Source organism: Neomonachus schauinslandi, chromosome 4, assembly GCF_002201575.2.
Source record: "Neomonachus schauinslandi chromosome 4, ASM220157v2, whole genome shotgun sequence".
Taxonomy (NCBI): domain Eukaryota; kingdom Metazoa; phylum Chordata; class Mammalia; order Carnivora; family Phocidae; genus Neomonachus; species Neomonachus schauinslandi.
The window spans coordinates 151144213-151171341 of record NC_058406.1 but is presented as its reverse complement, the minus strand read 5'-3'; the positions used below and the strand labels follow the sequence as shown (position 1 = coordinate 151171341).

The window sequence follows — 27129 nt, the reverse complement described above, 5'->3', positions numbered from 1 at the left end:
TCAACATAGGAAGTTTGTGGGGACAAAATACCATCCATCCAGTTAAACCAGTCAGAGACCCAGAAGCCATGTTTAAATTTTCTCCCTTACCCACTATCTCCCTACTCCTTACCCACTATCTCCCTACTCTATTACCATAGATTTTGCCTTCCCAATATCTACCAATTCTTTCACTTCTCCCTATTTCTTATCACCATTCCCCATCCAACTTATAATTACCTCTCACCAGTACTACTGCAATATTCTCCTAATTGCTCCCTTCCATCTACTCTAGCCCCTCTTAGTGTTCTCTGCCCTGAAAATAGAGTTACCTTTTCAAAATGCAGATATAACCATATCAACACACACACCTCCTCCCTCCCCCACCGCATACATGTCCTGCTGACAGCTCTTCAATGGTTCCTCACTACTCTTAAGATAAAAATCCTAAAATCCTTGATTATGGCCAACAAGGCCTAGTCTCTGCCTCTCTTTATAGCCTCACCTCATAGCACTGGTTCCCTCACTCTTCCCTGTTTTCATTTCCTGTAATCTGACATGACACCACTCTCCATACTGTCTTTTGCACATATTCTCCCAGAAATCCACTCTCCCCTCTGCAGTCCTTGGTCAACCCCCCTGTATCCTGTGCAAATCAGCTGCAGGGTCAGTTACTCTGAGAAGCTTCCCTGAATCTCCACTCTTATGAGTCCACAGAACTTCATGACACGTATATTAGTTTATCATTATATATTACTTTGTTTGACTATTTGGCCAAATAGTCTGGTAGACTGGTAGACAATTCTGTCTTTTCTACCAGATAATGTGCATTTCTTGAGAGAGGGGACTGCTTAGAACAATACTGGGCATATTGCAATTGCTCACAATATGTGGTGTGAAAATAAATGAAGAGTTCCGTTAAGGATTATAGCCATCATTTTAGAACTTAAAGGACTCTTAAAATAGCTCTCTTACGTTATGGAAGAAAATACTGAAGCTCAAAGAAGTAAAGTAATCTTACTTAGGATCACCTGCTTAGTGATAGCTAAGCCAGATGACACCAGATTAGAGAGAGCCTTGAGGGCTGAGGAGAACTTTGACCAGATGAACTGAGGGAGCTGGGTGGTCAACATCATAGGAGTTTGGCAGGGGAAGCTCATTTAACAAGGGCATAGGGGACAACAGGATGAGCGAGGAAAAGGAGAATCTGGAGGGAAGGCTGCAGGTAAACAGACTGAGGAAGTAATTAGGGCATAAACCTAAACTAGGGAGGTAGTAGACATAATGGAGGACCATTTCAAAGGACAAACGAAGAGGACTTGGAATTAAAAAGAAAAAAGGATGAATCAAAGGTGTCAGTAAAATTGTGACAAAACATGACTGGAATAATACTGCTATCACTAGCACATGTCAAGAAATTTGAAGACTATACTAAGGGCAGGAATGAATAAGGAGAGGAGAGAAAAATAGTTTAATTTAATGTGAACATACTGAATTTTAAATAACTAAACACATCTAATAGGCAGATGGAGAAATAGTTCCGTTGTTGGGTAAGTCAAAACCAGGGCTAGGCATTTGGGAGTTGTTAGCATAAAAGAGACAGCTGAGGTTACTGTCTGTAGAGAGAGGGGGACAGAAGGCCCCACACCATGGCCCCGGGAAGGCACAGGAGGGAGAGGTAGGGGAAGAAGACCGGCATGCAAGCACAAAGTTGCAAGGCTACAGTTAGGAGAAGCCAAATAATGTTCTCTTTTTCTTCCACCTTAGTTGGCTGCATGATCCCAGAAAGATATCCCCCCAATTACCGCCATTCTCTTCAGTAGAAGAAATAATCCTGACAGAACTGGACCACATGAAGAAATAAGGAATCTAGATAATTGCCATACCACTGACTTCCCAGCAGGAGACCTTGCGCTGCCTCTTACCATCTGGCCACACCCACAACCAGCTTCTGTGACCCTCTGGGTCCCATTACTTAGCCAAGTATAGTCCCCTGGAGGCACCGCAGTCAGCCTGACTTTCAAAGAAGACTTAAAGTCCCTTCACTCTACAGTGTTGGTAAGAAATTAATATGGCTTACTGGTTCTACAGTGAAAAATGTGGTATTAAAACCAGGTTGTTATAGGAATAAGAGAAAAAAGTTTATTAAAAAATTAATTAAAAGTCATACACTTTTCTCATTTCTTCCAAAGGTACAAGTTAGAGTTGAAAGAGTAGGGTTGAAATAATGAAAGACTTTCCTGGGTTTTAAAATTCTTGGTCCATGCCCTATTTAACACCCTGACATCGAGTTTACCATTTCATTTTGATAAATCATGGGGAAAATAAACTATGATAATATAATGCTGACACTGCAAATTGGAACCCATAAAACTGGGGAAATGTAAAAGTCAAGGTTCTTATAGTTTTATTGACGAGTTTACATTTCTTAAATGTAGAAGATAGCCTGCTAGTATGGCTGTAAAATTGAATTAAGATAGAGACAGAACTCGAGGGCATGGGCCTTGGCTCCATTTCTGGAAAGAGAAAAGAGGCAAAGGGTTAACTATCAGGGCAGCATTAAGAGAAATTAATTAAAATGAGCTCCTTAAGATGCTTTCTTTCACACTGAAATCTTGTGTTTAAATATTCTGTTACTTAATCTTCATCCTCCAGAAAATGTCATGAGGTTATTTGGGTCATCTTTTTTAGATATCTTAGTTCCTCTGAACAAGTACTTTCAAGATATATCTGAATTAATCCCCACTGAGTAATAAATTCAGTAATAAAAGAATATAAAAGCAGAATTCACCAAGAAAAATAAAATCTTTAAAAAAAATTTCAAAAATACACATCTGGAGGTAAACAACTTAAAATCTCTACTGTCTATTTACATAAACCTATTTGAATGGTGTGCTACTGTATCTGAGAAGTTTTTTAAAGTAATATTTTATATTACTTAATAAGTATATTAAAATATGTATATATTTTCATTCAAATCAAAGAAGTTTATGGAAATGGGATTACACTAAGATGTTTAGAAATTTTTTAAAAGTAAAAATTAAAATCACTGCAACCTATAAAACAGTAAGTTAATCCGTAAAATGTAAGAAAACAGTGTTCAAAATAGGATTACAACCCATTAAAAGTCATATTCTTAAAACAAAAATTAAATAAAACCAGAGCTGAAACCATCCAAAGCCAGAATGAAATTAAAATGACATGAAAACTATACAGGCAAATTAATGAGCAGGTTAAACAGGGAGAGACTAAAGAAATGATTTTTAAGAGAAAAAGAATTCAGCGGTTATGTATTTCATCTAGAGATACCAGGTATACTGTACACGAGAATAAATGTGAAATTGCAGTCATAACCGTGTTTGATACAACCACATTACTTAAAGTATAAGAAGACTGCAGTATGCTAATTAATTTATTACAAAACATAAATGATGTGGTAATGTTCTCCCAATTTGGCACAGATTTTTCTTTGTCGTCATTTAAATGTCATTTCATTAAATGTCATTACAGTGACAGTGTTCAAAAATACGTCTGCAAAGGAACAATGAAAAAAATACCAGGGAGCTCAAATGTTTTTACAAATGACCCTGAGTTAATTAGAAAAATATGCACCCTTCCCAGTTCTTCTTCTCACGTGTCAGCTCTCATTAAATTAAAAAAAAAATTTTTCTCATTTCAAAGTTAAGGAATCCTATGGCTAACAAAACTTTTAAACTGGGATCAAGTGGGCACATTCCTACGTTTCTGTATGATGTCATACCAAGCAGTTCACAGCTGAATTTGAATTTGCGAGAACTATGAATGATTTTTCAATATAAGAAGTATCTGATCTAATGCTAATTTTTTCTCTATAGGCTAACTGTGCTGGAACAGGTGGCCCTGCTTTCAATTACGGAGGGCTAGCATGCCAGTGTGAGGCCTGGATTAGTTCACCTTCTCACGGGGAATTCTCCTCGGTTGGGAATGGATTTATTATGGCTTCACACATGGAATAGAGCTCATGTCAGCTGAGGGCAGTGACACATCATATGATTCAAATTAACCTGCTGTGGACTGTTCCGCAGGGTTTAGATTGTGTATTAAAATGACGACATTTTAAAAACAGCTTGAAAGAAACCAGGATTGCTGAACTGCAATGGTTCCAATTTGTTCCAACTAATCTATCACCTGCTGGAGATATTATTCTAGTGGGTTTCTGGTAGCTGCTGCTTTCCAGGTTTCTCCAAGCCACTGACCTTGCTAATGGGTACAACTGTTGCCTCTGAAGGAAGGAGATGGGGGTGAGAGAGCTTTGAAGGGCTTTTCTGATGTAGAAGTTGGGACCTACCATTTGCTCTGAGGTACTATTAAGTGAACAGAGGAAATAAGGGAATACTCAAGAACTTTTGAATTATTTTTCCAAAAACAAGGGCTAAAGAGCAGCATTTGTATCACATTGTTTAGATAAATAATCCCTGCAAAATAAATCCATAAGGCTGAATTCAAAAGCTGTTAAGTTTTCACCTTAAGAAGAAAACTTAAGGTTAGGTAGTTATAATCAGTATTTTCTGTATTCTTCAGGGTCGTAACTTTTATTGCTGCTGAAATGTTAATTCAGGAGCAAGAAAAGAATAAAAGTATACCACTTTAGAGCTGTAGCATAAAACTCTGGGAATGATACTTAAATAGGAAGTGCATCTAGATTAAAAAACTAATGTTAGCAAAAGATTCTTAATGGTAACACCACATACAAAAGACTTTTTTTTTTTTAAAGGAAGGGAATGACATTGGGGAATATTATAAAGCTGAAGCTTGTTTCCCTTGTCTCAGCATAAATAATATTCCTCTTAGTACGCCATTTTCTAAAATCTGGAAACAAGATAATTTTCTTGAGTTACCAAAAATCTATAAAATAAGACACTCCTATGGTAAGAAGTACTTTATGTGTCCTGTATTTCTATTGATCTCTAAATTAATATAGAGTGGCAATTTGGCTGTGTAGTAAGAGAATATGATTAGTCTATGGACTAACTAACATCTTATATACTTTACATCACAAATTATTTACAGTAAGGAAATTTTTGTCTAAGATAGTAAATTCTGGAGCAGTTCAAAGATGTTAGGTTAGTATGTTGTGGAATCCCACACAACTGATATACCATTCAAACTAATCTTCCCTCAAATACTTTATGGAAGAAAACTACTCTTGGTTAAAATGTTTTAGACTTTGAAGAACTTAAACCCTTAATTAGACACTGTATTTGATTTTTCATAATAAAAGTACAATTTAAAAAACCACTTATCATTCTATCATTCCCCTCTCCTGTGCCCCAAAATATCTGCAGTTTGGTCCTCAATAGCCGTGTGTGTGTGTGTATCTGTATTCATTCATTCATGAATCATATAAAAGCTTTTTACAAAAGTGTAGTCTCCAGCACCAATCCCACTTTACCTGGGAGCTTGTTAGAAATGTAGAATTTCATTCCCACCTTCTAGAACTATTAAACTATTTGCATTTTAACAAGCTTACCAGAGATGCTTCAAATGCACACTCAAGTCTGAGAAGCGCTACTATAATATAACACTTTCAATCCATTTGTTCAAAAGTTGAATCTCCAGATAGATTATCACTCTTATTGAATAAACATTAAATAAGGAATGGCATATATGTAATTTCTAACTTAAAGAAGTGTAAGAAACACAAAAGTATAACTATTTAAAAAAAATCACATCTCTACTAGTCACATTAAATGCTAGAATTATAAACATAATTTTTCATTCATTCATTGACATTTCTCCTGAAATGTAATTTCTTTGGTTGCCATGAAAATATACATAATTATGGATTTGTAGATCCCATTCTTTAACAAATCAACCAAATATAAACTAGAAGGGAACTTTCTAGCCAAAGTGAGTGAAAGACTGTGCCTAAAAGCAAAAAAATCTGAAACTAAAAAAGAGAAGAGGGAAACCCAAGTTTCTTTCTCACTTCTTCATGAACTAATCATATGTTCTTACACAATTTCACCCATTCTCATATGTTCAGTCTTTTACATGTGAACAACTCTGAAGTCAGGAAGTGCCTTGAAATGGATATAATAAGAAAGCACTGTATCATAGTTTAAATAGCAGATATTTTTTCTTTTTTCTTGGTACATAAAATGTTTTTTCCTACAATTGATGATGGCTTGGATTCAATGAAATATGGTATTTCACACTCACTAGCCAAGTACTAGACTCACATTACTCTCAATCTATCCATTACCTCACCCCAAAGACTTCTTCCAACTATAATGACTCTCTTAGCTTTCATCATTAGCTTCTTGCTTTCCTTTGAGTCTTTAAAACCATGTCTAGATACTTATAATGATTAGAAATAGTTCTTCATACTTCTATACCTTTTAAATCCCAGCACTGGGAAGAAGAGGGCCCCAGGGAAAGGGGCAGTGTAGGTGGCTTTAGGCTCTCTTTACTCCAGACATGATGACAAGTGGCCTTCTTCAATCTGTGGCCACGGCTCATGAGTGCATTGGTCTGCCATGACACACACTGAACCAGGTCCAAGCAGGGATATTTTTCACTCATCAAAATTCACACTTTGCAGAGTATTGCTAGAGATCTCAAGACAGTTTAACACCATTGTTTTAAATTCTTAATGAAGAAACTAATATTTTTTGATGACTAATATGTTTTGAAGCACTGTAAATATAAATGAAAATGCAGTAATTTTTATTAAATAGTTAAGATCTCATTGAAGTGAAGGGAGAATAATAAAAAGAAGAGGAGGAGGAACAGGACATGAAGGGAGAAGAAACAGAGCAGGCAAAAGAAAGAAGAGGAGAAGGAGAAGAGAGGAGAAATCTATGGCTGTGCTAAAATTAGTGCAGTACAGAAGTGATCTAGGTCTTTGGAGTCATAAGACCTGGTAGAAGAAATAGAGCAGGCAAAAGAAAGAAGAGGAGAAGGAGAAGAGAGGAGAAATCTATGGCTGTGCTAAAATTAGTGCAGTACAGAAGTGATCTAGGTCTTTGGAGTCATAAGACCTGGGTTTGAATGGCTCCACTGCCATTCCTTCACAATTTTAAGTCTTAACTTTCTAATTCATAAAACAGGCATAATTATAGTGCCTCCTCCTTGGGTCTATATGAGTATGTAAAGCACTTAATACCTGGTACTGATAAGCACTCAATACATTTTGATAACCGTATCTATCTATCTAAAACTGAGTGTTAATTTCTCAAGCACATTGTTAAGTATTTGAAATAAGTATACTTATCCAATTGAATATACCTATGTATATTATCTTATGTAGATATATCGTGTATCTCATCCATCCATCCAACCACCTACCTATTTTATTCTTTTTGTTTACAGTAAGGCGACTGAGGCATAGGAGATTAGATCAACTGCCTAAGGTCACACAGTTAGCAGAAAAGGTAGAAATAAAGTCTTGGGTCTTTGGATTACAGTCAATATTCTTTAATTGATAACTATTTTTTTGTCAGACCAAAGGTAATTTTTTTCTAAAGATTTTATTTATTAATTTGAGAGAGAAAGAGCACGAGTTGGGGGAGGGCCAGAGGGAGAGGGAGAAGCAGACTCCCCGCTGAGCAGGGAGCCTGACTTGGGGCTTGATCCCAGGACCCCGAGATCATGATCTGAGCCGAAGGCAGACGCTTAACCAACTGAACCCCCCCCGGCGCCCTAGACCAAAGGTAATTTTTAATGCATATTAATATTTGCCTTTTAATCTCTAGAATGGGCAGCCTGAGAAGAATACACTTCTGGAAAACGAACTATTCATTTTTTGCAAGGAATGTCACAATTACTAACAGACCCTAAGTACATGTTAATATACTCACATGAAAAAAATGTATACACATTTGAATTATGACTTTCTTACCTGGTCCATTAAGAAAGTCTTTAATTTGTAGCGTTACCAGGGAGGGTGGAATACCACTTTTGCTGTCTGTTTCTCCAGGCACTGTCTGCAGCCAAACTGTGCAGTAATCAAGGGCTTCAGGCAGAGTCTTCCCAGGATCTGAAGTGACAAAATCGAAATTAAAAATGTCAAACACATCACAAACATCTCATTTTGGTGTAAGAGCTTTAGCTGACAATAAGAAAAAATGGTTAAATTCACTTCTGTAACCTCCATTGATTCATCTGTTTGTACATATCCTTGTCACACAAGTACTCACATGGACAGAGAGAAGCTCTCTCTCTACATTGGAATGATGAAACCATGCTTTCCAGAGCCAGGCCAAGAAGGAAACGACATTTCAAATCTTAACTCGTATTATCTTTGAATGAAGGTAAAGTTTCTGTACTCTGAGCTGCTGTTAATAGTTGTATAGTTGGATTTCTTTTCCTTTTTTTTTTTTAAACAGGATGTTGGAAACAAATTAAAGAAAGAAGGGCAAGCTTTTTAGCTTAAAAAAAGGCAAATATATGTTCAAAGATGCAGTGGATTAGTACTACTTAGGGTCTATTTGATCTGTTTCAGAGTTTTACTGACATTACAATCACTTTTTACTGCTAGGCTTTTGAAGTTAACTTCAGTAGCTTTCCCATAACCCTCTCTAATGATAAAAATTGGTCAATCTTTTATTAGTCCCAATTATAACTAAATCTTGACTTTTTTCTGTTTTGACTTTTTCTGTTACTGTGTATTTTTTACTTTTTTCTGGTTTATATAGTATATTCTTTAAAAAGTATTTTTTAGGTATTGGTGAATGCAAACTGAATTTGCTTTTTACTGCTTGGCAATCCAGTTTTTTTTTTTTGGCAATCCAGTTTTTATTGAAATAGCTCTTTAAATAAAACGACTGCTGTATCTTGGCATACAATGTAGTAGGCTTTTAAAAAAACTTCTAAATATTCACAGTTTTTCTTTAGTTTCAAGATTGTTTTATTCTCTGTGTTTTAATAGCCTCTGAATGTCAATTTTATAGGGATGTTCTTGCCATAGAGTCCATCTATTCACTTTTCAGTCGATTTGAAATGTGTTATTAAAGTGTTATTTATTTTAAGTTTTATTGATTGGATTGCTTTCAAGAATAGCATTTACATACAGTGTATTATATTCAACATATGGTTATATAGTATTACTGTCATATGTGAACTGGGCATATAAATTCTGCCTTGGAATTTGTATTTCTTGACCTTATCATGTGATTCTTATGAAATTTGGCACATATGAACCTTTATGTGATTTCAAAGCAATTGATTGTGACATTAGATCTACGTGGTAAAGATCAAACACCAAGCTAGTGCATTCTTCTCTTTTTATATGATCAGTGAATTTCAAGCAATGAGAATATGCATAGTAGATCAATTACACACTAACACTATACTATTCTCTCTTTCAAATATAATGGTCAAGTGTCGTGAAATAATAGCAAAAGTCTATTGCTGGTAGGATCTATAATCAATTTGTAGGAGCTATGTAACTTTACAGGACCTGAGTGTCTACTTCTAGAGTCCCATCTGTGCAGCCATCATCAAGAAGCAGTTATTATCAAGTAAACGGTACTGTGCTAGACCTGTATGAGGAGGCTTAATTCTTCATTTTGAAGAGGATACAAGCTAAAGAGAGAACAATGACCTAACAGAGAAAACAGACCTAAGTGATGTAACTAAATAAATAATGGACAGAGAGGAATTAAACTGATGTAGAAATTATCAGCATGATAAACACAATTAGCAGAAAAGGTAGAAATAAAGTCTTGGGTCTTTGGCTTACAGTCAATATTAATTGATAACTACTTTTTTGTCAGACCAAAGGTAATTTTTTTCTAAAGATTTTATTTATTAATTTGAGAGAGAAAGAGCACGAGTTGGGGGAGGGCCAGAGGGAGAGGGAGAAGCAGACTCCCCGCTGAGCAGGGAGCCTGACTTGGGGCTTGATCCCAGGATCCCGAGATCATGATCTGAGCTGAATAAATAAAACTTAGGATGAACAAACAAGTTATAGGGATCACATATTCAAACTTGTGTGACAGAAAAGGGATATCATTAATATAAAGAGCTCATATAGTCAATAAAGATATTAATAGAGAAAAATGGGTAAAGAATAAACAATTATTAAATGAAGAAATCAATAAAGCAAATAGAGATGAAGAAAACAAATGGCATATAAACATTTTAAAATATAAACATTATGAGATACTAAATCTTAGTAATAATCAAAGAAAAAATTTTTTAAACAAGTAGAATTTTTCACCTATCAGATAGGCCAAGACTAAAAAACTGATAATGGCTGTGTAGCTTGCGCACGTGCGTGCATGCACACACACGCACACGCGCGTGCACACACATACTGTAGAACTGCTAATCATAGTAAACAGCAGAAAACAACTTAGACGTTCATCAACGGATTGATGCTTAAATAAACAACAGTGATCCATAGAATTGTTTAGAAGACTCAAGAAGATCTATATGTACTGACATAGTAAAAGCCATCTTACATTGTTAATAGTAAAAAACAAAGCAGGTTAAGCATCTTTTCATATACTGGCCATTTGATTCCTCTTCTACAAAATATTTACTTATTCTTTTTTTTATTAGTTAATGAGTGCTATGTTAATTAGTTAATGTCGTATGTAGCAAATATTTCCTCTTGGGATGGTAGTTGTCCTTAAAATAAATTCTGATGCTTTTTGCAAGCATACTTTTTTATAGATGTGAACAAAAATCTATTAACTTTTATTTAATGGCTTTATCCCTAGGTGATTACATATTTTCCTGTAGTTTCTTCAAGCATTTTTAACATTTTGGTTTTACTTTAGCTATTTAATCCTTCTAGAGAGCACCGTTTTATGAAAAATAGGAAAAAATGCTCAGCCTGACAATCAACCACATACAAGTTAAAACAAGAAGTTTTTTTATTCGACAGCTTAGCATAAATTAAAAAGATTGATAATACCTTGTATGGGGGAGAAAGAGGAGAAATGGATCTTCCTATGTAAGGTCGATAAGAGTGTAGATATAGTATTTCTGAATGAGGAGGGGAGAGGTTGAAAATGAGTGTCTACCAAAATTCTAAATATCCATGCCCTTGTCATTAGGAAGGCCACACAAAGGATTCTACCTTAAAGAAATAAACCTACCTGCATATATACATATGTACATATTGGAGGATGATCATCTTTAGGATGATCCTAAGCATATAATGATGCATGGACCTATATTCACAGCTGAAGAAAAAACAGGATGACACATCAAGCATCTAAAAAAACTGAAGTGAAGGGGAAAGGGAAAGAGCACTTCAAAGGATATTTTGATGTTCTATTTTCATCAAGGTATAGACGGGGGAAGCACAAAATTCTGATGTGGATGAGGGTTTTCTAAGTAGGGGAGATAGGCTTTGTGCAGGTTGCTTCTCTTTTCATAGAAGTTAGAGGGCCTGGCCATCTGGCACCCAGCCTTGGAGTCTGCACTGGGGCAATTACAGAGGGATATGACTTAACGGAGATGGAATAAACAAACTGGCAATAGTAGGAAGCAGAATGGGAATTAGGAATTTAAAAAAATGTAAAAGTCTAGGAAATCTATCTAAAGAAGCCAAACTTTCAATGACTGTTTTCCCCCCAAATTACTGGTTTAATGATATTGTTGGTTTAATATGGCTACACAACTGATTGGAAAGTACAGCTGTATTTATAGAGCTGACAGAACAGAATAACTGAATCGAGGAACATCCAGGAAAATACAGGTTGCATGGTTGATGAATACAGAATGTATGATAGGACAGTGGCTATTCTCCCAGTTTTAGCTAAAATCTCTACTTTGGATAGCCTCTAGTCACAGTGGTGAGATGATGTGGAAGTAGTAGCAGAAAGGTCTGTCAGAGTCCCACAGAAATAGCTCAAGTCTGCAAGTCACTATTTAGTCCCTTATGCTCTAATAGCTAGACGATGAGGGGCATGACTTTTAGACTTCCTGTAATGTCTTTGATTTCACTTCTCCTTAATTCCATCATCAAGTCTAGAAAATGGGATTCATATTACACATTCCTCAGGGTCAATGTAGCTGGGAAAGTACCAGATAAACTAAGATTAAAGGAGCCTTTGAATATAATATAAATAGAATGACAAATAGGGATGACTACTTCATACTGGAAGCTCCTTCAGACTTTGACAGTCTTCTTCGCTGTACTTAGCAAACACCTATTTATTTGAGCACAGGAAGCTCTCGGAAAGAGTAAGCTCCTGCTGATGTAGATGAGCACATTTATGCTGTTGTCCCTAAGCCTAAGAAACAGGAGACAGTGGTATCTTATTAGGAGTTACAGAGTGGGGGAAATGGGTCCGAATAAATGACAAGTTGCTCATAGCCATAAATCCTGTTCAAAGTCAGTGAGAATTCACTTCAATAAGACAATGGTACTGACAAAGTTATACAATTTGTTTTCCTTCTTGGTTGACCTGGCCTCCAAAAGAAAATACTTCATCATATATCCCGTCACAAAGAACACCCAAAGAGAAGATTCAGGAAGTCTCCAGTCCTTTCACAGATGGATCAAGATATTACTGGCTTTCACAGAGCCTTGTTTCAGATTGTATTGTGTTTGTAGATCACTTTGCTCTTCTTCACAAACCTTCATGTCACTTAACTGCTTGGGAGGTCCTCCTCTGAATCTGATAAAAGTGATCTTTGTACTGCTGCTCATTATTATTTTTTAACCCTTAGCAAATATTCACAGAGTTAAGTACGTTTTTGCCTAACATTTGAATTATATAAAATATAACATGATTCAGTGTGACCCATTATTTTCTTTGCAATCTTCAACTTAGCCAAAATTTGTTTTCCAAGCTCACATAGAACAGCTGAATGCTACAGATTTTGTAAGCTTTATTCTACTACTTTATTCTATTCTACTTTATTCTACTCTGCTTTGTTCTACTATGTGGCAGGAATTTTTTTTTTTTTTTTTTTTTTAGTAATTGAGCTGAATTTTTACGAAGGTCCCAATGAGAAGACATTTCCCCACAGATGTCTGTGATAATTTCCCCATTTTAAAGATTGACATACACTGAATGAAGTCCAGCTCCTTCTACACCAGATACTTCTAAGTGTTAGTCATTGCAGAGACAATCTTTTCATTTCTTTTGCCATGTGAATAATGAACTTTGAATTTTAAAAATCCCAGTGCATAAGAATTTGTTTATTTGAAAGCTAAGTATCTCTTATTTTCTTCCCTACTCTCCTCCTCTTCCCTAACAGTTACTTTTACCAACCTCAGGTTTACAAAGCAATTGATAATCTGTACCTCTTTCTGTTTTCCCTGGGCCACTTTTGTGCTCAAGAACATCTCCATTAAGTACGTTGATTAAGGAAGGCAGAAAGTAATTGCCAAATGGTGATTTCCCCTGGCAGCTCCAGGCAAAGATTTTGTTGTGCAAGATGCAATTAACTATAATCACAATAATGCTTTTGCCCCTTTGATTCAATTTTCTCATGATACCTTTGTCGTTTACATTTTTTTTTGTGGAAAATGAGTGCTAATGCAAATAAGAAGCAAAGTCAAGGATACAAAATTTTCCTTTGGTGGAAAGTTCTTGTAAATTTGTGTTTCTGGAAAAAACACTATTAATTGAAATTTGGGGGATGAGTGCTGAAAAATAAACATTTGATTAATTGGGTTTTGGTGTACCTCATTTTAACCATGTTTTCTCCAGTAAGTAGTTTGTCATCTTATTCTCCGTATTAGCTTCTTGCTGTATTAATCTGATCCTGTTGCTGCTTGCAGTCCTGGGTAACAAAATCCTGCTCAATATTATCAACAACTTTGGAAATTATATCATACTTTAATTTCTAATCCCATTGATGCTAATGTTATCATCCTTAAATCATTATGATTAAAATTAATGTGTTCCCTAAACTACTATTGCAGATTTAAATTTCAGTAACTTTTTGCTCTGATGTCATATTGCACTGAGTTTTCTTTCGGACAGTAGTTCATGATTAAAATATTACAAATTCCTCAGAAGCATAAAATGCTTATATGATGTAGCACTGCAAATAGCCTGAAGATTTACTTCTGTCTTCATTTTATCAGTTCCACAAAGTCCAGAAGGATCTACTGTTTGTTATTTTTTTTAAAAAGAAAGAAGATTAGATTTTATTCACTCTTTGCAAAGTCTTCAATGACCTGCTATGGTTGCAAGCACGCTGCAGTCTGCCATTTTTAATGGGCCCAGGCCGAAGTCTCATCTATGGCTGCTTTTCTTTTGGTTCTCTTTGGCCTGTGAGGTACACGGGGTTATGCTTACGAAATAACATTTAAGTGATTTTTGATGAACTCTTGAGGGACAACTGGCAGGTGAAAGGATACTGTCATATGGAAGAGGTTTATGAAGTAGACTGCCTTTGACCTAGGACTTACTGAACACAGACAGCCCTACTTTCATTGAGCTTTTTCACATTTTGTTCCATAGGAGAGTTTACATCAGTTTATAACACAGTAGAAAATTCAGGGTAATGAAAAGAACGTGAACTTTGGAGGCAGACAGATCTGGGTTTAAGTCCTGACTCCTTAAAGTGGATAAATTTAATTTTAACTTCACGGAGTCCCAGTTTTTTAGTTTCCAAAATGGGGATAATACACTAGATTGTGGGTTGTTGAGAATATTACATCAGATAATATGTGTAACATGGTTTGCCTGGGACATGGCATGGTAAAAGTTCAATGAACAGTCACTGTTTTGTTTCTAAAACACAACCTTTAAAGAAAATAGGAATACGTGTGTGCAGTGTCTTTCAAGTATCTACTCCTCCCAGTTTTTGTTTTTGCTTTGTAATTTTGAAAAATCTTTTTTATCAATGATCTGAAATAAGAGGAATATAATAGGTAAAAAACACTCTGTTTATTAGTGGAAATTATACCCAATTTCGATCTTAAAAAACAGAGTAAACTTATTTATATTTAATTCCTAAAATAGTAACTACTTAGGTTTAAAATACTAGTCAATGTATTTTACTTCTCTATTAAATACTCCTGGCTGAGGAGAAATTATTGACCTAACAATTTCCCTGCACTTTGGTTCTGGTAATTATCAAAATTATATTCTTACCTTCTTTTCCATCCCTTGGAAATATCTGGCCTATGTATGAATCAAGGAAGTAAATCATCTGCAAGCCCAAATAGACTCCTTTCCATTTCTTAAACTGGGAGTTCAAGACTCCTTTTAGTAAGGTATCTGGGTATATCAACTTTTACACAAAGAGAAGATTGGAATGACACTTTAAAATCATTTTCAGTGTTCAATAAACATGGTGAGTGCATCAGAATTTCAATTTCACTCAGCTTTCTTTTGTTAAAGAAGATCAAGCAGAGTTCATAGCTAGCCAGAGTAGAAAGGGAGAAAACACCTAAAAAAGAATCAGGGTAGTAGGTGAGGGCTTAGAGAGATTCCCTACTCTCCTATCCTCCCTCCCAGTTCACTGATAAGATATTCCTAGATGGTCTTTTAGCTTAATCCTTTTGTGCCCAGCCAAGAATACACAAAGGTGTTTCTTAATAGAACTTGAATAAAATTTAAAGAAAAGCATCTTTGGAGGCTCTAGATCTGTTTACCTCTACCTATGAAATTGATATTGTTAAAGCTCCAAAGGAGCCTCTTTCAAAAGCCACTGGTGTGCTTGGTTTGGCTGAACTCAGCGGATGGACGTGTCCACTCCCTGCAGTGAGAGGTAATAGAACAGTCACCTTTTGACCACCATCTATAAAAAAAGGCAAAGCTACATACAGGCTTACTGAGTTTTCTCATATTTTCTGTATTTTTTTTATGATCCTTAGTTTAAATGGCTATCTTTTTCTTTCCCCCTTTTTAATGTAGTGACAGAAGCAAATGTAGTCCATAAAACCCTCAAGATGTCTGAAAATTAAATTGTGAAGGAACCCAGATCCTTAAAACACAGTAACAATTGAACATCAGAGCAGCAAAATCATTCAAGGAACCAATTCTAAATTGCTGTGGATGCAAGGTAAGTGCCACCATCTCCTTGTTGATATCCAGGCATTTGGTCTAAGCTCTGTACCTTGTATCTCCTAAGATGGAAGGGGAACAGGAAGTTTCCTGGTTTGAAATCCCAAGCCTGGAGCCCAAGAGAAGAGGAAGAGGAAGTATTAAAGTGGCTGCTGGGATGTGTGCCCACTGGCTCTTACTTTTAGAACCAAGTCTTCCATATCTTGCTAAAAGGAAGTACACTATTTATATCTGATGATGCTAACCAGCAGATAATAAGTGAAATACCATTTCAATGAATTCCTTTCAACTTATTTTCTATGCTGCTCTGTGGTATTCTTGATCTCTTTCCTATTTGGTTGTTTTCATGTTAATTCTAATGTGGGTTTCAGATGTTTTACAGGACAACATTCGATTAAAATTCAGTGCAAATAAAACCAGGGTGCTGTACAGTGTAAAAAAAAAAAAAAAACGGGCAGATATATATATATATATATATATATATATATATATATATATATATACACAAGGAAGATCAACTTAATCCTAATTTTAAGCCTCTTGTCTGTTCTGAGCAAAGTCTGAGTTCTGTAACATTGAAAATTAATTCAGTGGCTTTAAATAATTCCTCCCATTTCTCATTCATTTTAAGTAAATGCTGATGATTGAGATGGATGCCAAAAGGACCAGGATACTAGTCTTTCTCATGTTCAAAAAGGAAGGTCCGTTAAGCTCTTCCTTCAACTGCTAATAACTACAGAAGTCTGCACTTACAGTTGAATAATATTCCATAGTTCCAAGGCATTTCATAAATATCTCATTTGGAGCTAAGATTAAACCATGAAACTACAAAGACCAAGATATTAGTATACCCATTTTAGAGATAAGGAAACTAAGGCACCAAGAAATTTAGTTATTTGCATCAAAGAATCTTGGTATTAGAGCCAAGACTAAAAGCCAAAATTTCTGCTTTCCATTCCAATACCCTTCCCCATATGTTAATTCCCCCTGCCGGCTGGGTCAACTTCTTATTTAACAGTCTCCCCACAACCCTCCCTCAGTGATACACTAGAGTTCCTCTCACTTATGAGACCTACTAACTTGCTGATTTCTGTCAAAGTAATAATTCCATTTCATATTACTGGCCAGCAAGAAATGTTTCCAGCAGCTAAATTTTCAGATAAATGTTCAAGTTGTGATCATAATGACATTAAAGTCACAGGTTAATTCTAAGCCTTTCCAGAGACATTAGCAAAACCTTTAATTCTAAAGAGACATGTAATTCAATCCTTCCCTTAAAGTCACAATAACTAAATGAAATCAAGATATGATTTATGAGGTGTAAGGAAGGCAGTTTATGATTTTCCAACTGTTGGTTTACTCAGATATCTCTGGCACATTTTCTGCAGACCTATTCATGAAAGGGTAAAGAAGCCAATTACTGTAACTGAAAATTTCCAAACTACACAATAGCCATAAATTGCACTAAAATGATGTGAATTTTTTTGGCTAATTACAACCATTATTTTAAACTCGACTTAAAGATGTTAACAATGTTGATAAAAGCAACAACGACAATATTAACATTCCTGGAGCCCTGTGCTACACACTTAGCTAAGAGCTCCATACACATCATTTAATTCTCACATCAGTTCTAGGAGGTTGCTACCAGTGTTCTCCACATATTCTAGATAAGGAGCAGAGGCTGAGAGAGATGAACTAACTTGTCTGAGGTCACACAGCTGTTAAGCGGCGGGGCTGAGATTAGAACTCAGGGCTGACTGACTCCAAATCTTGAGCTCTTATTGCACTCTATTCCATGTTTGCCTCTTAACTAGATCTGAAGTCATAGATGTAATATTCATAAGACTTTAAAATGTGGAAAGTATCCCATAATATAGATAACATGTTGTGGATATTTCTGTCATACACAGAAATGTGTGATTCCCTGATCTTTCAGTATAAATTCTAATCAAGTTTAATTTCTGTATTTTAGTATAGCCGATGTTTGAAAAATTACAGTAAGGTAAGGAAGCTGCAGGACGGTTGAAGCAACTGTCTTCAAATTGGTTAGTTCCTGTCACACGATGAGTAATAAGCTACTGGACTAACTGACTATGTGCTGAGGAAGTACGGGGGTTAGTTAAATTTCTTCAGAATGGTTCAACTCCTTCACAATTGACCAGATGGTGCAGTCATTTCTTCAAAAACAAACAAAAAGCCCCAAACAAACAAGAAGAAAAATGACTTTTTAAGTCTGCCCTGGGAGGCATAGTCAAGATATGAGGCAATTTCAAATCTGGACTCCATTACCTTAAACAAAATAAATATCAAATTTTAAATATTTATAAACAAAACTGATACGATTATGTTAAAAACAACTACATACATCTTTACTTAAATGAGAACTGCCAATATTACAGCTGCTGCATATAAAGGTGCTGGCAGAAGATTTCATTTCTGTTAGAGGTTGCTCCAGGTAAGTACGTGGGAAAGCCCACTGTCACATTATTTTAACATTTTAAAAAGAAACTTGTTGACTCACAGATGTATTATCTACCTGGACTAGATGGAAGATCCTGTTTAGGTTATTAATATTAATAGTCATAAAAGAAATTCAAGTTGATAATTTAGGTTTTAGATAACCTGCCATATTTTTAATTATGGAAGGTAAATCAAACCACCATATATACACTTACAGGTATAGCTGGCATAATTTAAGATCACTAAATTATGAGGATTGGGGATTATACTTTTTTTAAGCTTTCAAAATTATAAGCAATTGTCATCACTTCTGTTTCACTTCAGTTTTCTAAAAAAAAAAAAAAAGATGTAGGTATAGGTACAAATACAGATTCCATTTGTCTATTCTGGGTAGCCTCTCATAGAATTTAGGTTTTTAAATACGTATGTACATAAATGGTATATATAATATACACAGACGTATGTATCAGTCACATGTGCTGAGAAGCCAGATTGACATGAGGGACAATGAATTTCACAGCATTTCTAACTTCTAACTTGATTTTAAAATATATGAAAGGATATCCCTCAGGACCACAGAGAAAACACAATTACTATCCTTTGAGTATCTGAACATGTTCTTTGCTTAATGGTGACATGGGCAGAATCAAGTTAATTCTGACAATTCCCTGGGAGCAGTTTATTCATTACAATATATTAACCAACTGATCTGTGCTCAGAGATGTAAAGATATTAAAGTATCACTTTTGGAGGAAATCCTGTATTAAGTTTCTCAGAAAACTACATCTTGGCTAATAGACTACAAAACAGTTTTATTATTTTAAAATTTCAGGACTTCTGGTGCCAGCCAAAATTGTAATAAGCTAACTGCAACCTAACTCTCATGCTGCTTACAATCAAAAAGTTGAGAGAAAATACAAAAAACAAAGGCCTGAGGACTGGAAAAAGTAAACAAGAACAATGCAGATTGGGGAGGGGAGTCAAACTTGCAGATGTGACCTCTACAGTGGTGGGTTTCCCATTTTGTTTTGTTTTCCCTCTTTTCTCTACCTTGAGAGCGAGTCTTAGGTTGTGGTGGACAGTGATGGCAAGAACAGCCAAAAGTCCTTATGTCTGGGAAATAAGGCCCCTGTGGTTTCAAGGATGTAAGAAAACCTGCTGCCTTTTCTCTTTTTTTCCCCCAGGTTTTGTCCCAAGGGTGGGCACAGTGAGCGGGGATGAGTGGGGGGGGGGGGGAGGATAGGGAGTGCAATGGCTGGGCCGTGGCACAGTGACACAGCATTTAAGACTCTAGCAGTTGTTATAACTGTGCTTCATGAGGTAAGGTAAACATGTTTGAAATGAGTGGAAATATAGACATTCTCTGAAGAAATAAAAACTACAGAAAAGAACCAAATAAAAATTTTAAACTGGAATATTCAATAGAAATTATTTAATATGAAGAACAGAGAAGAAGAAAGAACATAGGAAAAAAGAAAAAAAAAAGAATGGAGTCTCAGGGATCTGTGGAATAATTATAAAAAGTTTAATGTTGGTGTCCCCCCCCCAAAAAAGAAGAGGAAGACTGGTGCAGAAAAATATTTAAAGAAATAATAGCTAAGATGTTTCTGAATTTAGTTTTAAAAAGCATACAGTTACAGAGTTAAGGAGCTCAGAGAACCTCAAACAGGATAAATTCAAAGAAATCAAGCCCAGACACATTATAATCAACCTTCAGAAAACCAAATATAAAGAAAAAAAGAATCTTGAAAGCAGCTAGAGAAAATCAACACATTACATATTTGGAAACAATGATTGTGATTACCATGGATTTCTCATCAGAAACCACAAAGGAAAGAAGACAGTGGAACAATATCTATAATGACTCCACTAAAAAAAAAACTATTAGAAGTAATAAATGAAGTCAGTAAAGTTGCAGTATAAAACATTAATATATAAAAATATGTGTGTGTTGTGTTTCTATACACTAATAAAGTGGCAGAAAGAGAAATCAAGGAAACAAACCCATTTACAATTGCATCAAAAAGAATAAAGTACCTATGAATAAATTTAACCAAGGATGTAAAGGATCTGTACACTGCAAACTATTAGACATTGATGAGAGAAGTTAATAATGATGCAAATAAATGGAAAGATATTCTATGTGCATAGACTGGAAGAATTAATATTATGAAAATGTCCATACCACCAAAACAATCTACAAATTCAGTGCAATCCCTATCAAAATTCCAATGACATCTTTCACACAACTAGAACAAATAATCCTAAAATTTGTATGGAACCACAAAAGACCATGAATAACCAAAGCAATCCTGAGAAAGAAGAACAAAGCCAGAGGTATCAGGCTCCCTGATTTCAAACTATATTACAAAACTACAGTAATCAAAACAGTAGGGCACTGGCATTAAAAACAGACACATAGATCAACGGGATATTAGAAAGCCCAGAAATAAACCCACGCATATATGTTCAACTAATGTTCAGCAAAGGAGGCAAGAATATACAACTGGGAAAGGGTGGTCTCTCCAGTAAAGGGTGTTGGAAAAAACTAGATAGCTATATGCAAAAAGAATGAAACTAGACCACTATCTTACACCATATATAAAAATCAACTAAAAATGGTTTAAAGACTTAAATGTAAGACCTCAAACCATAAAATTCCTAGAAGAAAACACAGACAGCAAGCTCCTTGATATCAGTCTTAGTGATGTCTTTTTAGATCTGACTCCAGAAACAAAGGAAACAAAAGCAAAAATAAATGAAGGACTACATCAAACTAGAAAGCTTCTGCACAGTGAAGGAAACCACTGACAAACTGAAAAGACAACCTACCGAATGGGAGAAGGCATGTGCAAATGATACATCCAACAAGGGGTTAATATCTAAAATACATAAAAACTTGTGTAATTTAACAAAAAAGTAAATCTGATTAAGATACGGGCAGAGGATCTGGATAGACATTTTTCCTAAGAAGACACACAGATGGCCAACAGACACATGAAAAGATGCTCAACATCACTAATCATCAGGGAAATGCAAAGCAAAACCACAGTGAGATATCACCTCACACCTGTGGGAATGGTTATTCCCAAAAAGACAAGAAATAACAAGTGTTGGTGAGGATGTGAAGAAAAGGGAACGCTTGTATACTGTTAGTAGGAATGTAAATTGGTGCAGCCACTACGGAAAACAGCATGAGGGTTCCCCATAAAGTTAGAGCTACCATGTGTATACACCACACACACACACACACACACACACACACACACACACACACTCTCATTCTCTCTCTGTCTCTCTTTCTTTCTCTCTCTCGGGAATACTACTCAGCCATTAAAATGAATGAAATCTTGCTACTTGTGACAACATCGATGGACTTCGAGGGTATTATGCTAAGTGAAATAAGTCAAACAGAGAAGGACAAATACCATATAATTTCACTTAATATGTGGTATCTAAAAAACAAAACAAAACAAAATCCAGACTCGTAGATACAGAAAACAGATTGGCAGTTGCCAGAGGGGAGGCCCTAATGGGTGAAGGAAATTAAGAAGTACAAACTCTCCCAGTTATAAAATAAGTCTTGGGGATACATCAATATAGTCAACAACATTGTACTAACTTTATAAGCTGATAGATGTTAACCAGACTTACTGTGGTGACCATTTCATAATGTACACAGATGTTGAATCACTAGGTTGTATACCTGAAACTAATACTGTACTATAGCTCAATAAATTAAGAGTATAAATACTGCAAAAAAATATAATATGTTACCTCTTTCATTTTTAACTTATGAACTTTTTCCAGACCTTTCTTAGAAAGTTAGCTTCATGAGACCAGACTCAGGAGTCCAACAAATCTTGTTTTGAATTTTAGCTCTGTTTATTGCTAGGTCTGTAATCTTGGACAAGTTATTTAACTTCTACGAATTTTAGTTTCCTTTTTTCTAAAATGGGATTATATATAACATTTCCCATAGAGTTGTTAAAAGGATTAAATGAGATAGTGCATTTGAAGAAGTTAGTACAATGTCTGGCACAGAATGAGTACTCAGTAAGTGCTAGTTGCTTCTTCAACTTTTTTAGCCATTGTATTTTAACTACTTACTTTCTGATAAATGTCTCCAAATCATGAAATTCATTTTTAAGAAATGAATTTAAGATAATTTATACTGGTAACTCTTTTTGGATAATGTAAATGTCCAAGGAGACACATTTTGTGTAAAGAAAGGCATCCACAAGAATACTATGCAAAGGATGCTCCTGAGAAGATATGTAAGTCTTTTTCCTCCCACATGGGATCCCCTGTTGTGAACTGGCTCATAACCTTCACTCTAAGCTTCATCTACTGAAATTGGGTTCCATGTTGGTCTACATACAAGAATTTTAAAACTTTTTAAAAATATATTTTTAATTTTTTTTAAAGATTTTATTTTTAAGTAATCTCTACACCTAACATGGGGCTTAAACTCCCCACCCTGAGATCAAGAGTCGCATGCTCCACTGACTGAGCCAGCCAGGTGCCCCCAAGGACTTTTTTTTTTTTTAACAAAAAGTACTTTTTTCTTTCAGCCTAAGAACTAATTATAATTCAAATGCGTATCTTTGATATGAGCCCTGATAATTTTGCTGAACTAAGTATCAGTATCTCCTAGTGAGGCCAGTGAAGCCACGCACCTATGAGCAACTACCGGTGAAAGAATTTAAGGAGGACCCTGGAATTCAGATTTATTTTCCCATTCCTGCACCTAGTTTTGGCCAATGCTAAGCAGACCCCCAAACAGGTATCAGGTATACAGGCATGGGTTCTTGAATCATATAAAATGTCAACCTCAGCACTATTCCCATCTTCAGTGCTCCTGAAGTACCTCCTGGATTGTAGGCACTCAATAAATGAGAACATGCTTGAGGAAGGGAGACATGCTTGCTGGTAAATGTTTAACAACTGGTTCTCAGAGCGGGAGAGCTGACTGACAGCATTTGCCAATATATGTGGCAGAAGTATTCTCACCATGGCCGATTTAAACTACCAGTGGTTTAACAACTGTCTTTCAAAGTTCCTAAAAATTTAACAATGGGCCCTTGCAAGCCAGTTTGAGCTAGATCCAGCAAACCAATGGAGAGAGGGCGAGCAAGCCGTCTAGGAGGTAACCCTCGGTTGCTCTTCCTTAGCAACTGGCTAGTTTTCCTTTTCTGTAGTAGAGGACTTGTACCACGCTTCAGCAAGAGCCAAGGGCTCCTTTGACCCTACTTCCTTGGGCTGAAATGAATCCTGATCCCCACACCTGCCATCTACTCTCCAGGAGCCTGCCATGGAAAATGGTTCTCCTTAATGCCAAGAGTGAACCAGCTTGACTTCCAGATTGGACAAATTCTCCAAATGCCTTGCTGCTGGCTTCCAGCTGCTAGATGGGGCCACCTGATAGCAATAAAATGCCTGATTTGTACCTGAGCTTGCTAGGATAGGACCCTCTTCCAATACTGAATCTTAGACGGCCCAGCTACCCTTTCCAGTTTCCCAGGCAAATCTCTTAATTTTACATGACCTCAGGGAAAAGGTCTTTATACCTTGTTTGACCCTGTTTCCACTAGTCCTTGCTGCTTAACAGCCAATACATTTTAAATCTTGATCACTTTCTTACTCTTAAAAGGCAACAAGCTTCAGAAGTTCAATATAATTATTATAATAGAGGATTCTCTCTGGTTATAAGAAAGGTAATGGATGGAGAAACAAGAGCCAGTTGGCCAATACCACTAATAAATGTTTGCTATACATGCATAAACATCTTTAAACCATCTTACCTTACTAATAAACCTTCTCAAATACATTTAATATAATGCTGTTATAGCAAGTTGATTAGATCAAAAGAATACCAAAACAATAAACTTCATTTTCTAAGGTTTTTTTCCAACCTGAACAGCTGCATTAATATGAAAAGCATCCCTATGGGCTATTAATATGAAAAAAAAAAAGCTTGACTTCCCAATCACTGGAAATTCTTAAGCATTTCTATAGGCCAGAAAGAATCCCTGTTTCGTTCAGCTCTTGAACAAAAATTAATACTCAGAGGCATGGTAAGAACGCTGAGGCTCAGCCTCGATACATTTCAAACATTTACTTAAACATGACTCAGCCGTGGGATGTGAACTTTACATATTTACATATTCCACGGAGAAAAGAAGTCTTGTCTGGTCTGCCACTGTTTTCTGTTTGAGCGATCTCGATACGTTGGGAATAAAACTTAGTACGCAGTAGTAGTTACCAGCACGCCAGTAAATTTGAAGGCTCTTACCTGTACATTTGTAATCAGAGGCTACCCCTTTAAGTACGGCATCAAAAATGGATATTTCCACCCGCTGCTTTCTGTGGTGACAACTTAGAAGCAAAGAAGGCTGGGACACAATAAAGTATAAAAAAGGTTCCAGCTGCAAGTCACCAGCTCCTCTTCGTCCAGGCTGCCGAACAATAGTTATCCCAAGGGCTTGTCTAGCAGATGACCTTGTGGCGGCATGAAGACTTTCAAGAGAGATGACCCCTAGTCTTTTCCCTGAAGGAAAAGCTACGGTGCTGCTCAAGAGATCTTCCGCTGTTACGGTAGAAATACATGGCTGGCTGGGCTTAGCAACATCTGAATCAGCTTCTGGGAGATTTAATGAACTCTTGCCTGTTTTTTCATTATCCTTGTGCTCTTGCGATTTTGATTTGGGTACGGCCGTACAGGAGTAGGTCATTAGTGAGATTCTACTGGCAGTAATAAATATGTCAAAGGGAATAAAATTGAGATTTTTTACAATTGACGACTGGCGTGAGGGACGGGCAATGCGATGCTGACTAGCACCGCTATGCTGCTCTATTTGTACTATTCGAATTTTAACACTGTCACTGCCGATTCCACTATCCTGGGCGCCACTGTACCGGGATGAGGTCTCAGCCACGCTTCCATCAAATGTATCCGTTTTTTTCTGCTCTTGCTTGGAGATCTGTAAGGAAAAAGAAAGTATTTTAAACTAGCCACGTTCCAAGTGTTATATATAAAGGACGTTATAAGTATGTTAAAAAATGGCTCTCGCACAACTTGTATCAGAGTGATCATAAAAACAAAGTGACCATTCAAAAAACTATTCATATTAAAATGCCAACGACATACTTCAGAAAAAGCATCATATGTGCGTTTCCACTACTGAAGGAGACTTTGGAGTATATTTTGAATCAGACTTCCTTTCTTTGGACTAACAGTAGTATATATTTAAAAATGCCTCTTTAAAAAGAATTATGTTAGTATTCTTCACAGTGATTTTTCAAGTAGTGCAATAAACTCTTTCCAAATCATGATTACTATTGGTTGAAATGAGATTTTCGGCAGAAGCAGTTTTTATTGTTTACCTTTGTCATTACAGAATTAATTTGCAAGTTTTCGGATAGGAAGAAAGAGAGGGAAAAGTCAGCAGTCTTAAATTATGAGGGACAAAGAAAACTATAAAATAAAATTATTTTATTCAAAATGAAGTTTATTTTCCTCTATGATAGGACTTGAGACAAGAGTAAACGTAAGTGATGAAGCAAAAAGTAGTACTTAAAGTCCCCAAAGGTGGATTTTTCCTTTGTGCACTAAAGGCTACTCATTCTCAAAATTTTCCATCAACCACTCCCTACGTGGAGAACAAAGAACAACTTGGTGGCAGCACAGCACCGAGATCTCTACCCTGCTTCTCGGTTTCCCTTTCTTAGGTCTTCCCGATCATCAGTTTGTGATATGCTCTTTGTGGATATGCTAGATGTTTCATTTGCTTTTTCCTCCAAGTAACACAGATTCATTAAAGAAACCATGGCCTGGGCGCCTGGGTGGCTCAGTCGGTTAAGCGACTGCCTTCAGCTCAGGTCATGATCCTGGAATCCCGGGATCGAGTCCCGCATCGGGCTCCCTGCTCGGCAGGGAGTCTGCTTCTCCCTCTGACCCTCCCCCCTCATGCTCTCTCTCTCTCTCAAATAAATAAATAAATAAATCTTTAAAAAAAAGAAACCATGGCCGATCTGAGAAAAAACAAAATCCTCCGTACTACCACCTTATCACCAAACATAACCAATGGTAATATTTTAGTGCACTTCCTTTCAGTATTTCTTCCCCACCTGTGCGAAGGTGCCCCCCTCCAAGCCCTGTTTGGTTATGATCATACCATAGAGCCAAACTACCCCAATTTGGCATATGCTAATATACTCTTCATAGTCGTCCTAAAAAGCTGCATAATACTTCATTAGTGTTAGGAACATCTGTCAACCATTTTCATATAATTGGGTATTCCAGTTTTTAATTTTTGACAACAAATCTCTATGAAAAACATCTAACAATATTTCCTTAGAACAGGCTTCTAGAAGTGGAGTTACTAGGTGAATGGTCTAAGAAAATTTAAGGTTACCAATATTGTTAACACCGTTCCAAAAAAGGCTACATTAATTTATATTAGCACCATCAATGGAAAAATATTCCCCAGAATATTGCTTATCATTTCTTAGGCTTTTCTTTAATTTGATCAATAAATATAGTATCAGTTTTCCACATGGTACAAATTATCATGAAAAATGTTAAAGGGCTGCTAACTAATTCAAGACAATGATGCAACAGTGATTAAAATTTTTAAAATACTCCTTGCCTATTGATTTTAAAGTGGTTGAAGGAGATACATATTGTTAATAGAAGTCCAACACGAACTATATG

The 27129-nt window shown here is 36.1% G+C and overlaps 1 protein-coding gene across 2 annotated transcripts in view; it reads right to left on the bottom strand.

The window, feature by feature from the left end:
• Positions 1-27129, bottom strand: part of VPS13B (vacuolar protein sorting 13 homolog B) — a 762353-nt gene that overhangs the window by 184117 nt on the left and 551107 nt on the right. For both annotated transcript variants that reach the window (XM_021688693.1, XM_021688692.1), the window contains 2 exons: positions 24709-25396; positions 7862-7999 (listed from right to left, as the gene is read on the bottom strand). In XM_021688693.1, the coding sequence (XP_021544368.1) occupies positions 7862-7999; positions 24709-25396 (826 nt within the window). The remainder of the gene's footprint in view (positions 1-7861; positions 8000-24708; positions 25397-27129) is intronic.